This window comes from Gallinula chloropus, assembly GCF_964237585.1.
Source record: "Gallinula chloropus genome assembly, chromosome: 7".
Taxonomy (NCBI): domain Eukaryota; kingdom Metazoa; phylum Chordata; class Aves; order Gruiformes; family Rallidae; genus Gallinula; species Gallinula chloropus.
In genome coordinates, this window is record NC_140092.1 from 26892437 (window position 1) to 26906899 (window position 14463).

At 45.6% G+C, this 14463-nt stretch overlaps 1 protein-coding gene across 1 annotated transcript in view; it reads left to right on the plus strand.

The window, feature by feature from the left end:
* Positions 1–292: 292 nt before the first annotated feature.
* The window catches only part of WDFY3 (WD repeat and FYVE domain containing 3), a gene marked incomplete at both ends in the record, with an annotated part of 121028 nt that continues 106857 nt past the window's right edge, over positions 293–14463 (plus strand). The window contains 2 exons of the mRNA XM_084266956.1: positions 293–472; positions 8263–8386. Of these exons, the coding sequence (XP_084123082.1) occupies positions 293–472; positions 8263–8386 (304 nt within the window). The remainder of the gene's footprint in view (positions 473–8262; positions 8387–14463) is intronic.

Genomic DNA, 14463 nt, shown 5'->3' on the forward strand with positions numbered 1-14463 from the left:
AAAGTACCACTGTGTTTTGTGGTGTTTGAAGCCTGGTTAGTTGTGCTTTGTGCTGAAGAGCATCGGATGTTTTCCTGTTTCAAGTTATTGGCTTTAAATCTTCCAAGCACATACTAATCAATACCTGGCATATATAATTAGCTAATGCTCTGGGCTGCAGCGTGGTACTTACTGTGAGAGAGGGAGCTGTATATTTAAAGGCTTTGATGGAATAATGCCTCAACCTGTTGTGCTCACGAGTTCCTTTTCCTTTCTGAACAGGATACGAGGGAGTTTCCAGAAGTCAGTCAAGATGAATATGGTGAAGAGGATCATGGGCCGGCCGCGGCAGGAGGAGTGTAGCCCTCAGGATAACGCTTTGGGCTTGATGCATCTGCGTCGCCTCTTCACAGAGCTCTGTCATCCTCCACGGCATATGACCCAGAAAGAACAAGAAGAAAAACTTTACATGATGTTGCCAGTGTTTAACAGGGTAAGCTGGGGGAAATCTGCAAGAGGTCTGTTCTTTGTTTGAATTGACTGCTCATAATATTCCCAAAACCTTTGGTTCTAGCACAACAGCAGCTCCTCTTCCCTTGGCATCCTTTCAGCTTTCTCCTTCTCCTTGCATGGTGGTGTTTTAGTGGGTAAACCCACCTTTGGGGATTGCTTTCTATTACTGCTTTTTGTGAAATGCAGCCCCTAGTTGCATGTAGACTGTCACAGCTTTTCTGCAGAGCTTGCTCTTATTAGAGGTCATCTGATTTCCAACCTAACTTACTCATACCCAGTTTATTCCCACTTGTGTGTGTGACAGCACTATCCTTGAGCCTAATACTTTTCCCCTCCTTGCGTTTATTGTACCAATGCCTATTTAAAGATAACAATCATAATACCTCCTGCCAGACTTAGTTTTGCTGGGCTGCACAAGCTGAACATTTTTAATCCCCATTCCTTATAAATTATCTATGTTCTCATTGCCCTTGTAGCTCTTTTCCTGTGTACTGAGTCTGAATTCCTCTTCTTGGGCTAGTGGGGATGTTGAACAAGCAATCTGCAGGGAAGATGTAATAGCTGCTTGTACAGTGCCATTAATATTTCAGTACTCCCTTGTGCTCAGGCACTGAGATTTTGTTGGAGGCAGGACTGTGACAGTTATCACTGGAATTAATAGGAGCTAAATCCTCTTGACCTCTTACACCACTCAGTTACTCTCCCTCTTTATTGTGAATAGTAACTTTGATGGTAGTTTTAGGGTCTTGAAAAAGCAGGAGATACATGCTTGGGTTTCTCTCTCTCTTTCTTTTTTCCCCTGCTGTGACCTAAACCCTTACTCCTGAAGTTGTTCTTAAGTCATGGACTTGGGCTTTTGTATGCTACCGTGGAGAACTGTAATCATCAAAAACCAGTCTGCACATACAGATGGGGATCAGCGCTGGAGGCTGGCCGTGCTGAGAGGGGTTTGGGGGTCTCTGTCAACAGCAAGTTACCCATGAGCCAGCAGTGTGCCCAAGCAGGCAGGAGAGCCAACCACGTCCTGGGGTGCATCCAGCCCGGCATGGCCAGCTGGGCCAGGGAGGGGATTGTCCTGCTCTTCTCTGCGGTGGCTTTACCTCCAGTCCTGGAGGCAGTTTTGGGTGCTGCCAGTACAAGGGGGACACAAGACTATTGGAGAGTGTCCAGAGGAGGGCAGTGAGGATGGGGAAGGGTCTGGAGGGGAAGGCTCCCAAGGAGAGGCTGAAGGCCCTGGGGTTGCCCAGCCTGGAGAAGAGGAGGCTGAGGGGAGACCTCACCCCGGTCTGTGGCTTCCTGCCGAGGGGAGCGAAGGGTCAGCACCGATCTCTCTCCTCTCTTTGGGGCCCAGGGCTGGAACCCAAGGGGACGGCGTGAAGCTGCCAGGGGAGGGTCAGGCTGGGTGTCAGGAAGAGGTTCTGTGCTGAGAGGGGGGTCGGGCGCTGGCACAGGCTCCCCAGGGAAGGGGTCCCAGCCCCGAGCTGGGCTGAGGGCAAGAAGCGTCTGGCCGCTGCGCTCAGTGCCCTGCGCTGCCTGGGCTGGGCTGTGTGGAGCCAGGAGTGGGACTCCATGGGCCTTATGGGTCCCTTCCAGCTCAGGGGGTTCTGGGATTCAAAAATGCAAAAAAACTTGATAGGAAAATCCACTCAGCTATCTCTTTTTTTTTTTTTTCCCGGATTGATGTTTTGTTGAAAGTACAGCTTATGATGGTGTTAGACACTGAACTGCTTACACACTGTGCAGACAAATTAATCCTAGTCAAGGCTCAGTATTAATAGGATTTTCAGCCTACTAGGTAGCAAGCTTTGGTGAATAGATCCCCTAAATGTCATTCTGTTGCCCGAGGTCTTATTCCTCGTTCTACTGGTAACCTGTTACGTGAGTTCAGGAGAAGTAAGCTCGGTTCATCTGCTTCCTCTTTAATTTATCTGCTTGAATTGTATGCCCTTTAGTTATGGACTTTCTTCATTTGCTTGTACAAGTTAGCACAACGGAATCTTAATCTTGGCATGAGCCAGTGAAGGTTGTCTTGAGGTGGTGACGCTTGGAAATCTCCCTCTGGTGGTTAGAGGGGGCTGATGCTCCTGGAGAAGGGAACGTGCCCACCATTGCTGCAGCAGCACCTTGGTGTTATCTACACATGGAGAACAATTGTCTTCCTGGTCCTTCTGATAGGTCCTTGTGTTGTATCTGTGGAAGCTGCAGTTGGTGATAGAACTGGGTTTAAGAAAATGCACATCCTGTTTCTGTGCAGAAGGCTTTGATTAGACTTCAACAAATAGAAAGAACAGCTAACTTCTAATTTCTCTGTTTCTCCCTTTCTCTTTCCTCTATTTCTTACTACATTTTTTAAATCTTCACACCACTTGCTGGTTTTGTCCTAATTCTTAGACCCTTCACATGACCCTGCTGAAGCCTAGCTGTAGTTGTCTTGTGTCTTTGCACCGCTTCTTCTTTCTCCCTGACCTTCGTTCAGCTTGTGTGTTGAAGTATTCTGAAAAACAAATTGGAAGCCCTAAATTTTCACCTTTCTTTTTGTAAATCATCTCTTGCCTAACCAGTTTCAGGTACAGTTTAAATGTCCTGGAAAAGATGAATGGTTTCTGTGTTAAATATCTGGAGGGTGGGACGCAGGGGGACATGGGCAGCCTCTTCTCAGTGTCTGTGGGGACAGGACAAGGGGCCATGGCCTCAAGTTGGAGCAGGGGAAGTTCCACCCCAATCTGGGGAAGAACTTCTTCCCAGTGAGGGTGAGGGAGCCCTGGGACAGGCTGCCCAGGGGGTGTGGAGTCTCCTTCTCTGGAGAGATTCCAGCCCCGTCTGGATGCCGACCTGTGTGACCTGTCCTAGGGACCCTGCTTTGGCAGGGGGTGGGACCCCATGGGCTCTGGAGGTCCCTTCCAACCCCTATGAGTCTGTGATTCTGTGATCTGACTCTTTTCTCCGTGATCTCAGTTTTCCCTTTATTATCATATTTTTTCCTTTCTCTATTTTTTACAGAACCCATCTTATTTTGTGGATGGGCTCTTTTCCCTTCTCTAAATTCTAGAGAGTCTTTTGTTTCCTTCTTTACCGAGCTCAACTTGATGCTCAAGATGCTGGTAGTTCTGTGCTTCCCAAATGTTTTTGCTTTTGAATCCTATCTGTGGTTGTGTCTTTCCCTCTTGCCTTTTGCTGCTTTGGTTTTGTCATTGTTTGGTTTTAACATCTCTATATTCAACCTCTAGCTGTTTTTAATCTGTGACCTTCTTAGAGTTCTCCTTGCCACAAATACAGGCTGTTGCCAGATGTTGTCACTTTGGTTTCCAGCCTCTGTGAAATCTGAATCATAGTCTGGCACATTGAGGGAAGCATGGACTGTCTGTCCTCTTTCACTTCCTTTCTTGCAGTTCTTGATAACCATGATCAGTCGCCAGCGAACTCTTAATGTAGCACAAACAAGGCTGGTTTCTCTTGCTCAGAGGTCTCATCTGTCTCTGCTACAGGGGGATATTTTTCTTTGCATGTCATATGAATGTGTTCTTGTCTTCCTGCATTCAACAGGGTGACCAGCTGTGATGTCATCTATTTATTTCTGCTGCCACAATTTACTTTAGGTTCCTCGTTAGTGCCACCTCATTCCTTGGAGGCTTCAATGTATAGTCTACTCTGGCTTCTTTGGCTTGTCTAGTTTTGTGACTTCTGAATGGTCAGCTTCTTTTGGAACCATCTTGTTCATTCAGTAACTTTACAAGTCAGAGTAAGACAAACTCTGTTTGGAATACAGGAGAAATACTTACTTTTCCCAAGAGTCTTATGTGAGATTTTCAGTAGGAGCTATTGTAAATCTTGGTTCACTCTAAATTCTGAGCTTACTGACCTTGGAGACCTACTCTTGCAGACAGGAAACATTAAAACACTGCTGGAAGTTCCTTTCTAAAATGTTCTCCTTTCTCAAACAGTCCTGAGCTATAACAGTTAATAACTTGCTTCAGATTCTGACTCTGAATCCCTCAGTTGCTGTGCACAACTGTCTCTCCTGTTCAGCAGGTATAAGTGGGATTGAGTAATTTCTGTGTTACTACCTTAAGTGAAATCATAGAATCGTAGACTGTGTGAGGTTGGAAGGGACCTTCCATGTCCATCTAGACCAACCCCCCTGCAGTGAGCAGGGACACCTTCACTAGAGCAGGTTGCTCAGAGCCCCATCAAGCCTGACCTTGAATGTCTCCAGGGATGGGGCCTCCACCACCTCTCTGGGCAACCTGGGCCAGTGTCTCACCACCCTCATATTGAAGAATTTTTTCCTAATATCCAACCTAAATCTCCCCTTTTCTAGTTTAAACCCATCACCCCTCATCCTATCGCTCCATGCCCTTGGGAACAGTTTTCCCTAGCTTTCCTACAGGCACCTTTCAGGGACTGGAAGGTGCTAGAAGTTCCCCCGGGAGTCTTCTCTCCAGGCTGACCCAGCCCAACTCTCCCAGCCTGGCTTCACAGCAGAGCTGCTCCAGCCCTTGGATCATTTTTGTGGCCTCCTCTGGATGCGCTCCAAGAAGTCCATGTCCTTCTTGTGCTGAGGGCTCCAGAGCTGGACGCAGCACTCCAGGCAAGGTGTCCTCAGAGCACAACAAAGGGGCAGAATCCCCTCCCTCGATCTACTGGCCACACTTCTGGTGACACAGCCCAAGATGCGATTGACCTTCTGGGCTGCAGATGCCCATTGGTGGCTCATGTGTAGCTTCTCATGCACAAGTCCTTTTCCTCAGGGTGTTTTCCAGCACATCATCTCCTAACCTGTCCCTTCCTGGTGTATCAATAGATACACCAACACTTGGGGCAGCATCATCTGTTGCACAATTGGGATGTGTGTGTGTGTGTTACGAGAACTCCAAATAGCGATGCTTACATTGAGACTTCATACCATCCCTGGCTGTGATGCTCAGTGTTCCTTGTACAGAGTAGTGAGTTGTGGGAAGTGGGAGCTGTGTGTATTTGGTTGCAAGTGAAGGGAAATGTATGAGTTTGGCTTGTTTTTTGTGGTGGTTTTTCTGTCCCTCTCTCTCTTCAAAGGTATTTGGAGGTTTGTGTGAAGTGCTGTTCTGTTTTCTTCCTGATATTTTGAGGATTATTAATTGGTACATCCAGAGGAGCTAAAACCTTCTTAATTTTGGTTTAGAGATGCAGCACCCCTCAAACAAGCTGTACTTTGAGCCAACTTGCTAGTTCTGGTCTCAAATGGGTTTACAGACCGTTTCCGCTTTCTCATTGTTCAGGGAGGCTTATGAAATGATGAATCACATAGTAATGAAAAGCTAAATCAGTGCATAATTAACAAAAGATTGGCCCTCTGGAAAAGTAAGGCTCAAAAGGCTCCTTTCAGAGTTCATTGCATCCATGGAAGCGTTGCTTTGTTGGCACAGTAGTAACGCCCTTGCATGATACCAAAAAAGTAGCTGCAGTGAGGGAGAGACTGGCTTTGTATGAGGCACATCCTTTATATTGTCTCCAAAGAGCCTTGCTTTTCATTTATTAAGAAAATTATTTACTGGTAAAAAGCTTCATATCTTATTCCTGGCCATTATTACCACCTTAAAAATTATCCATATCCAGTACTAGTTGTACGTAGTGCAAGCTTCGTTATGGGGCAACCAATTAAAACTGGTTCACCTTAGTCCATGTTTTAGTGTAACTTTCAAATGCCATTGAGCTGCAGACAACTCCAGGCTCAGGATAAGTAATGGGGCCATTAGTTTTTCCTCTTTCCTTGGTCTGAGTGAGCAAGTTTTAAACAGTGATGGCAAGATTCTCTGCCAACGTGCGATACAGTCTCAGTAATCTTCCTTACGTCATACCAGTGAAGACGCAAGCCTCCTGGCCTGGGGAAGTGTTGGGGATGTTGGTTGGCTGCCCACTGAACATGAGCCAGCAGTGTGCCCAGGTGGCCAGGAAGGCCAATGGCATCCTGGCTTGTATCAAAAATAGTGTGGCCAGGAGGCCTGGGGAGGGGATTGTGCCCTGTACTAGGCACTGGTGAGGCTGCACCTCGAGTGCTGGGTCCAGTTCTGGGGTCCTCACCACAAGAAGGACATGGAGGTCCTGGAGCGAGTCCAGAGAAGGGCAACCAGGCTGGGGAAGGGGCTGGAGGGCAAATCCTCTGCGGAGCGGCTGAGGGAGCTGGGGGTGTTCAGCCTGGAGAAGAGGAGGCAGAGGGGAGACCTTCTCCCCACCTCCACTGCCCTGCCAGGAGGGTGCAGAGAGGTGGGGGATGGTCTCTTCAGCCAGGGGACAGGAGATGGGACGAGGGGGAATGGCCTCAAGCTGCCCCAGGGCAGGGTTAGCTCAGCTGGGAGGGAAAAGTTCTTCCCTGGCAGAGTTGTGGGGCTGTGGCACAGGCTGCCCAGGGAGGGGGTTGAGTCCCCACCCCTGGGTGTGTTTAACAGACGGGGAGATGAGGTGCTCAGGGATATGGTTTAGCACAGGACGGGGGCATTTTTGGGTCTGCCTGTAATGTCCAGCTCCTTTTCGCTTTCGTTATTGATAGAGGTGGTTGAAATTCCCTGTATGAGAAATGCTTAAATTTTTGTTGAAAAAAATTTTTTCTTGGGAAGAAAGGGAGTGTTGAGTTTCCTTGTTGTATTCCTGGCTCTGTTTCATCAGGACTTTGCAATGTGAGTAGGCAGGAAAAATATTTTTGGCTGGTCTGTAACGTGCCAGAGCATCTGATACTAAGGGAAGGAAGAAGTCAGGCTTAGACAAAGGTTATTCTGTCATTTGCTTTTCAAACTTCCCTCAGTAACTCTGGGCTTCCTTGGTAAGTTGGTGCTGCAGTTACCTTGCACCCCATTTGGCTGTTACGTTGTGGATTTTGCTGGGTGTCCCTAGACTGTTTTTTTCAGCACTGACACAAGTGCTGATAGCAGACTTTGGATTGCTGCTTGGTTAATGAATATCATGGGTTTACTGTGACCATTTTAGTGCAAGGTTTACATCTGAAGTGTGGATGGAGACTCCTTTTTTGTGTGCAGTTATGGATAAGAACTAAACTACCTCAACTAGCTGATCCATTTTGAGATGATGTGTTCTGTAGCTCAGTGCAGTGCTGCAGAGTTAACCTGCTTCTCCCTGTTAAATGTGATTCAAGAAATGATTTATTAACCAAATTAATGCTTAATCATGAAAAATATAAGTAGAATTAAGTGACTATTCATTAAAAATTTTTTTCCCTAGTAACTACTGTGTTCAGGACAATCTCAAGAGGAGAGTAAAGCCCATGGGATGCCAAGAACTTGGGAGAATCCCTGGTATTGTCAGTTTATCAAGGAAAAACTCAACAGGACACTTGTCCCTAATCCTTTCTAGAAGTTCTGCACACACCATTCTGTACATGCAGCTCACCCTGTGAGGTGTTTAGGTCCAGCAGATAGTAAAGGAATTGCTCTTAAAGACAGAACTCCTGTTCAAGAACTTGCTCTGGTATTTAGTCTTTACCCCATTATGTGCAATCTCTGTCTGTTGGGGCTCTGTGGGGTTCTCATCTTGCAAGAAAACTTTTGAGTTCCTTTTTCCCCTTCATTCATCAGCTTTTACCTTCTTGAATGGCCACCTAATTCCAAGTGTGAATGTACCATGCTTTCTAAGGACAGTAGAGTGATCGATACCGCAGCAGGAAAACAAACCTGTTGTAATCTCCATTGTAAGACTCCTTCTCTGTAGTGGAAGGTGGGTAGCTCATACTCACCCTTGTAAACTGAATTACTTTTTGATGCATCCCTTTTTCTTCTGGTTTAGGTCTTTGGAAACGCTCCTCCAAGTACAATGACAGAAAAATTCTCTGACCTCCTGCAGTTTACTACTCAAGTGTCACGATTGATGGTGACTGAAATTCGACGGAGAGCATCGAACAAGTCCACAGGTACTGCATGGGGTGCAAGTTTGGGCTTTGAGATCTGCAGCATGAATTTCAGATCAGTCAGAATACTGTGAGCTGCCATCCACGGCAACTGGGGGCTCAGGATTTGAAGTCTTCACACCAAAAATGCGTTGTCTTCTGCTTCTTTGGGCTGAGAGAGAGGAGGTGGAGGCTACAGGTTTCCTCTCTGGGTTGTGGAGAAAGCTGAGTTCCACAAACTTGACAATGCATCAGAGAGAGGGGAGTGAGCTAAGTTGCATCACCAAAAGGAGACCAAGAACATGCACGTGGACAGTGTGCCTGAGGTGCCTGTTGGTGGTGTGTTGTCCCTCAGATATGTTGGCATTCCAAAACAGTTTTAAGTGAGCTGTTGGCAAGGTAACTAATAGGATGTAAGAGTATAGCAAGTTCCACTGTAGAACCAACACTGCAAGCCCTACAAAATGTTAGTGGACCTGTCTTTTGCCCTGTTTATTAAATGTCAGGGTGACATTTGGTTCTCATGAACCCTGAATGTGTCAGAACCTGACCGCGTATTGGGAGTTATGTAACTGAGGACAATGTGCCAAGAAGGCACGTTTCATTAGCTTTTCTATTTGATTCCCTCTTCTGAAGAGTATCAAGTTTTTGTCTACTGCATAATTTTAATATCTCTGCTGGCTTGGCAGTTTGGATTTGGTGGTAAATAAGGAAATAGCGGGCTGGAAAAGGCTCTGCAAATTATTACACATGAAGTCAGGAGTCACAAACTGTGCCAATTACAATTTCTTTCCATTTTAAGGAGAGTGACTAAGAGTGAAACACATTCCAGATGGCTAAACAGAGATCGTAGACAAAACCTGTTCTCTATGGGTAAACAGGCACAAAATGGCTTTTCTTTGGGTATTTAGGGGAAACGAATGTCCAACAGCCGTGCTGCCAGAATGGTGCTGTTCACTTGACCTTTTTTTCTGGGGAACATCTGTTATCCCTGCTAGTCAGTTGGGTTCTGCTAAAAAAAATGGCTGGTTTTGTGTATTTATTACTGAAGCCATACCTCTCTGCTCACTGCTCCAAGATAATCTGGTTGTCATCCTTGAAACTGTACAAGTCAGAGGGAGATTTTGTAAGGTTTTGGGGTTTCCTTGTTTTCCACTTCACTTGGAAACATAACCACAATGACTTAAAAGACAGTTTAGAACTCTTCTAAGCTTTAATGTAATGCCTACAAATGTTTTTAAGGCAGGAGTCATATTCCTGTTACCAAGATTGCTATTACTTCAACCACTAAACCCTTTTCAGACCTCACAGAAGAAGGCTTGATGGGTGTTGCACTGAGGCTCTTGGCAGGATCTGGGGGTTGGGTTTTGCTCTCCAGAGCTGCATACGCATTTCCTGCAATACTGGGGGTTGAAAAAGAGAAAAATAAATTCTTGGCTTTCTAGAATTCTTGGCTTTTTGTTAAAAACATAACATTGTGTCTGAGGGGTGTGAAGGCTCTTGGATTATTTTTAAAGTCTGTTCTTCTAGTGTATCAAACAATAAGGTAGAGCATATCTGGATGGCTGTAATTATCTCTCTGAGCATATTTCTAAAAGGGAAAACTTCTGTACCAACTATATGCAGGAAATGTCTCTGGTAACAGCCACGTGCAAATTCCTGATGGTGTAAAGTGCTCCATTTAAGTAAGCAAAATTGCTGAGGTGGTTGTAGAGTCAACCTTTCCATACAGATGTTATCAAAGGTCAACCTTAGGCAGTTAATGAAAGGCAAGAAATTTTGCTTTCATATCTTTTTAAAAACTTTTGATTGGCCCACAAGGCGAACTGCATCCTGGGCTGCATCAGAAGTGTGGCCAGCAGATCAAGAGAGGGGATTCTGTGCCTCTGCTCTGGTGAGACCTCACCTGCAGTGCTGGGTCCAGCTCTGGAGCCCTCAGCACAAGGAGGACATGGACCTGTTGGAGCGCATCCAGAGGAGGCCACAAAAATGATCCAAGGGTTGGAGCAGCTCTGCTGTGAATCCAGGCTGAGAGAGTTGGGCTGGGTCAGTCTGGAGAAGAGAAGGCTCCAGGGAGCCTTCCAGTCCCTGAAAGGTGCCTACTAGAAAGCCTGTAAGAAGCTGTTCCCAAGGGCATGGAGTGATAGGACGAGGGGTGATGGGTTTAAAATAGATAAGGGGAGATTTAGGCTGGATATTAGGAAAAAGTTCTTCACTCTGAGGGTGCTGAGTCACTGGCCCAGGGTACCCAGAGAGGTGGTGGAGGCCCCATCCCTGGAGACATTCAAGGTCAGGCTTGATGGGGCTCTGAGCAACCTGGTCTAGTGAAGATGTCCCTGCTCACTGCAGGAGGGTTGGACTAGATGGGCTTTGAAGGTCTCTTCCAACCCAACACCTTCTATGATTCTGTCTGTACAAAGATAAATGTGTTGGAAGTATTTTATAGTTGGGAACATGGTAGGATTAAATCTTACCTGTTGGGGTTGTGTTGTGGTGCTTTGCCTGTTTTTCCTCCCCGTTTTCCTCTCCACACCTTTTTTTCTTCTTTCCCCTCCCTGTCTCCCCCACCTCTTCCCCCCCCCCCCCCCCCCCTTTTCTTCTCCTCCCATTTCATAGTGGACCACAGAGCATTTTTTTTTTCCCTCAGCCCTTTGAATATTTACACTTAATAGCTACGTGAGCAGTGCCTTCTGTTGTGGAGGCATATCTCAGTTACTCTTGGCAGGCTGTAGTAGTTGTCTCAGAACAGCATTTTGTGACTCAGTAGTAGCTGTGCCAGCACCCTGTAGTCTCTGAACGTTGCCATCGTAGTTATGTGTTCAACTACTATCTCAACTGTCTTGTTTCTCTAGTGTGGATGTAACCTTGGAGTAACAAAACAAAGCAGTTAAAATTGAGTTAAAACTATCTTGTACATTTAAATCTTTGCTCTACAACTGTGGTAACTTGGAGGTGACAGCAGTAAGCACAGCTCTGAGGATTAGCACTTGGGTTCTTGTGCCCTGGGATATTTAGTCTACTGTATACGTTGGTGTGGTCATGGTTGAGAGAGCTCCTATATACCTGAGATTTTAGATTAAATAAATCCCAATTTCGTGTCTGAATTGGATCAAAAGGTTGTTGTAGTGCTATCCTAAAATATATCTTCAAATATCTGGTTTTAGTGTAGTCTCAGTTCTGAAATGAAACTTCCTTTTGGGAGGCAGTGCACCTGGCTCGAGGCTGAAGAAGTTAGACCCTTTAAAAAGGGACAAGGGTAGCTGGAATCTTGGTAGAAAAAAATTGTGGCTGCTTTGGCTGCTGATCCAGAAGGGGAAGCAACACTTCATTAAAGTATGTTTCAAAAGACATGCCCTGGATGTGATTTTCCCTCTGAGATTTGCAAATATTTCAAAAGCATATCTTTGCTAAATGTTTTTTTACCATGCTCTTCGACTGTTCAGCTAATCCCTCTTACCTTCAGAAACGTTTTCAGGTACTGTTATACCCTCTGAACCTTGTGGTAGTTGGGTTTTGGGGTGTGTCTGTGTGTGTTTTTTCCCCTCCCTTTCTTTCTCTTCCTCTTAATTCCATTGAGTTACTCAAACTTTTTCAGCAGTGCAAATGCTTTTAACCTCTTTAGGCATTTCTCTACCAGATCTGCTGAATGACTACCCTTATCTTATCTTATCTTATCTTCAAACCACTTTGGGAGATGAAATTGATAAGCATTCCTCATCACCATCCTGTTAGCTGTTGTAGAATGCCACAGCAGTAGTTTGTGCTTGGCCTCTGACAATGCCTACCTTTATTCTTTATAGAATGCAACCTTTATTCTTGATAAAATGCCATTCAGCTTCAAACTCTACTTTTATCATTCCCGTTATTACAGTTTGCCTCTATCACATTAGCAGAACTAATTTTGTTTGTCTTAAATACAAAAGAGCCAGTGTTGTTTCTTCAAGAGCATCTTGTCTTTTGGGTGAGATGAGAAGCCTCCTTTACCATCCTATCTTCTACCAGTAAACGGGCTTTTGGGGTCCTCCCATAATGAATCCAGATGTTTTAGTGATAGCGTTCATTTGTAGCCTCTGCTTCTCTTTGAAGAGTTGAGGATCTTTCTTGCTAAAATAAATGGATTTAGGGGCTCCTTTTAGACTTTTGGGTATGTTAGTTAACTTTTCTTAAGTTTTAAATGATCTTATGTGCTGTGACTACATGAATCTTGTCTTTTCATTACGTACACAGGTCTTTCCTGCCCTGTGGGTACGCTGTTTAGCAAGGTGATTCCATTTTGAATTTATTAAATTGCTCTGAAAGGGCAGCAGTGGCCTACCAGCTCCTCACCAGGAGTTGGTTCTGATCAACAACTGCTCTATCCTGTTATTTCTGGTTAACCTTCAGTTTGTTTTGGTGCTCTGCCAGGTTTTACCCAGGGCAAGTGCAGTGCGGTGTCTTTCCAAGAGATCCTGGAAAGCCTGTCCTTTTATCGGCCAGGTTAGTGAGGCTAAAGGCCAGCACAGTCGTGCTTATCACTAGATAAACACCCCTCCACTTCTGCACACTGCAGAGGCATCGGCTGCTTCGTATCTGGCCTGGGACAACAGCACCATGCTGTTCCTGATGATAGAAGGAAGGCTTTTTGCCATCCTGTTTTTATTTGGGCTGTTATTTCTCTCTCTTTGTCCAGGCAAATGGAACAATTTATATTCTTTAACTCCAGGTATCTGACTCTGTCTCCAGGCATTCCCAGTGAGTAATAGAGACTGAAAGAGAGTAGAGACTGAAAAGCCTACTCTGGCAGGAGGGTGCGGAGAGGTGGGCGATGGTCTCTTCAGGCAGGGGACAGGAGATGGGACGAGGGGGAATGGCCTCAAGCTGTGCCAGGGCAGGGTCAGCTCAGCTGGGAGGGAAAAGTTCTTCCCTGGCAGAGTTGTGGGGCTGTGGCACAGGCTGCCCAGGGAGGGGGCTGAGTCCCCACCCCTGGGTGTGTTTAACAGACGGGGAGATGAGGTGCTCAGGGATCTGGTTTAGCACAGGACTTGATGATCTTAAAGGTCTTTTCTAACCTGGTGATTCTGTGACTTCTTGGAGGTTCAGTCAGAGAAGGGCTGTACAGACTCCCCAGTCCCCCCCTTACACACCCATCCACACCTCCCACACCCCCAGCCCCCTTTGGCATATGCACAGATATTTTTTCACTAATACTCCACTCCAGACTAAGAATAAGCCACACAGAAGTCTGATGATGCTGTTATAAGATGTTGATGGTACTAGAACATATAAGTAAAACATTCACATGCTGAATTTGGCCTTAGAGCTGGTGCTATAGGTATTAACATTGTCTGTGTGCAGTGCTGCTATTTGCAGTCTGAATGGGTCGAGTCCCATTGCTTTACATCTGCTGCTTTTCTGAAGTCCAGGATGCAAAGCACCCGTGTCATCTCTATTTGTCAGCCAAATTCTGGTGATTTATTCTACCAGGCCTCTGTCCCATACATATATATAGTGAATCCATGGGTAAAAAAATCTGACTGCTGTGCATTAACTGTAATCATGGTCATACTTAGGTGTACATGCTCGCACAGTTGTCAAGATATGTATGTTAATGTAGCATTTGTAGGTTTTTTTCTCTTGGCTCTTTTGCTGTTTTTACCAGCCAGCAGATCCCAATCCTAGATTTAGCTGTTTGTTTTGCAGGAGTTGAAGGGCTGAGGACGTCTGGGTGGGGCACAGAGAGGATGTTGTATTAAAAAGGTGCCTTGAACACTTCAAACCCAGAGTAAAAGGTACAAGACGTAAATTAAAACTAGTGCTGATGATAGAAATTAATCTTAAATGATAGTGCTATCAAACTTGCTCAGAGCAGATGACAAGAGAACTTCTTCCTGCATTTTAAAATGCTGTCTGTGTTTTAGGTAGTGCCTAATTAAGACTGACAGTTTAGAAACTGCTATTTATAGTGTTCAGCTGCGATGCCGTTCAGGATGCCGGCAGCGTGACAGCTTTTTCGGAAGCGTATCCTTAACCCCTGAGTCTCACTTCTGAAGATGACTAAAAGAACCTGTGTTCCACCAGTGGCTTTTGGAGACTGTGTCCAAAGGAGGCTGTGCACACCCTGT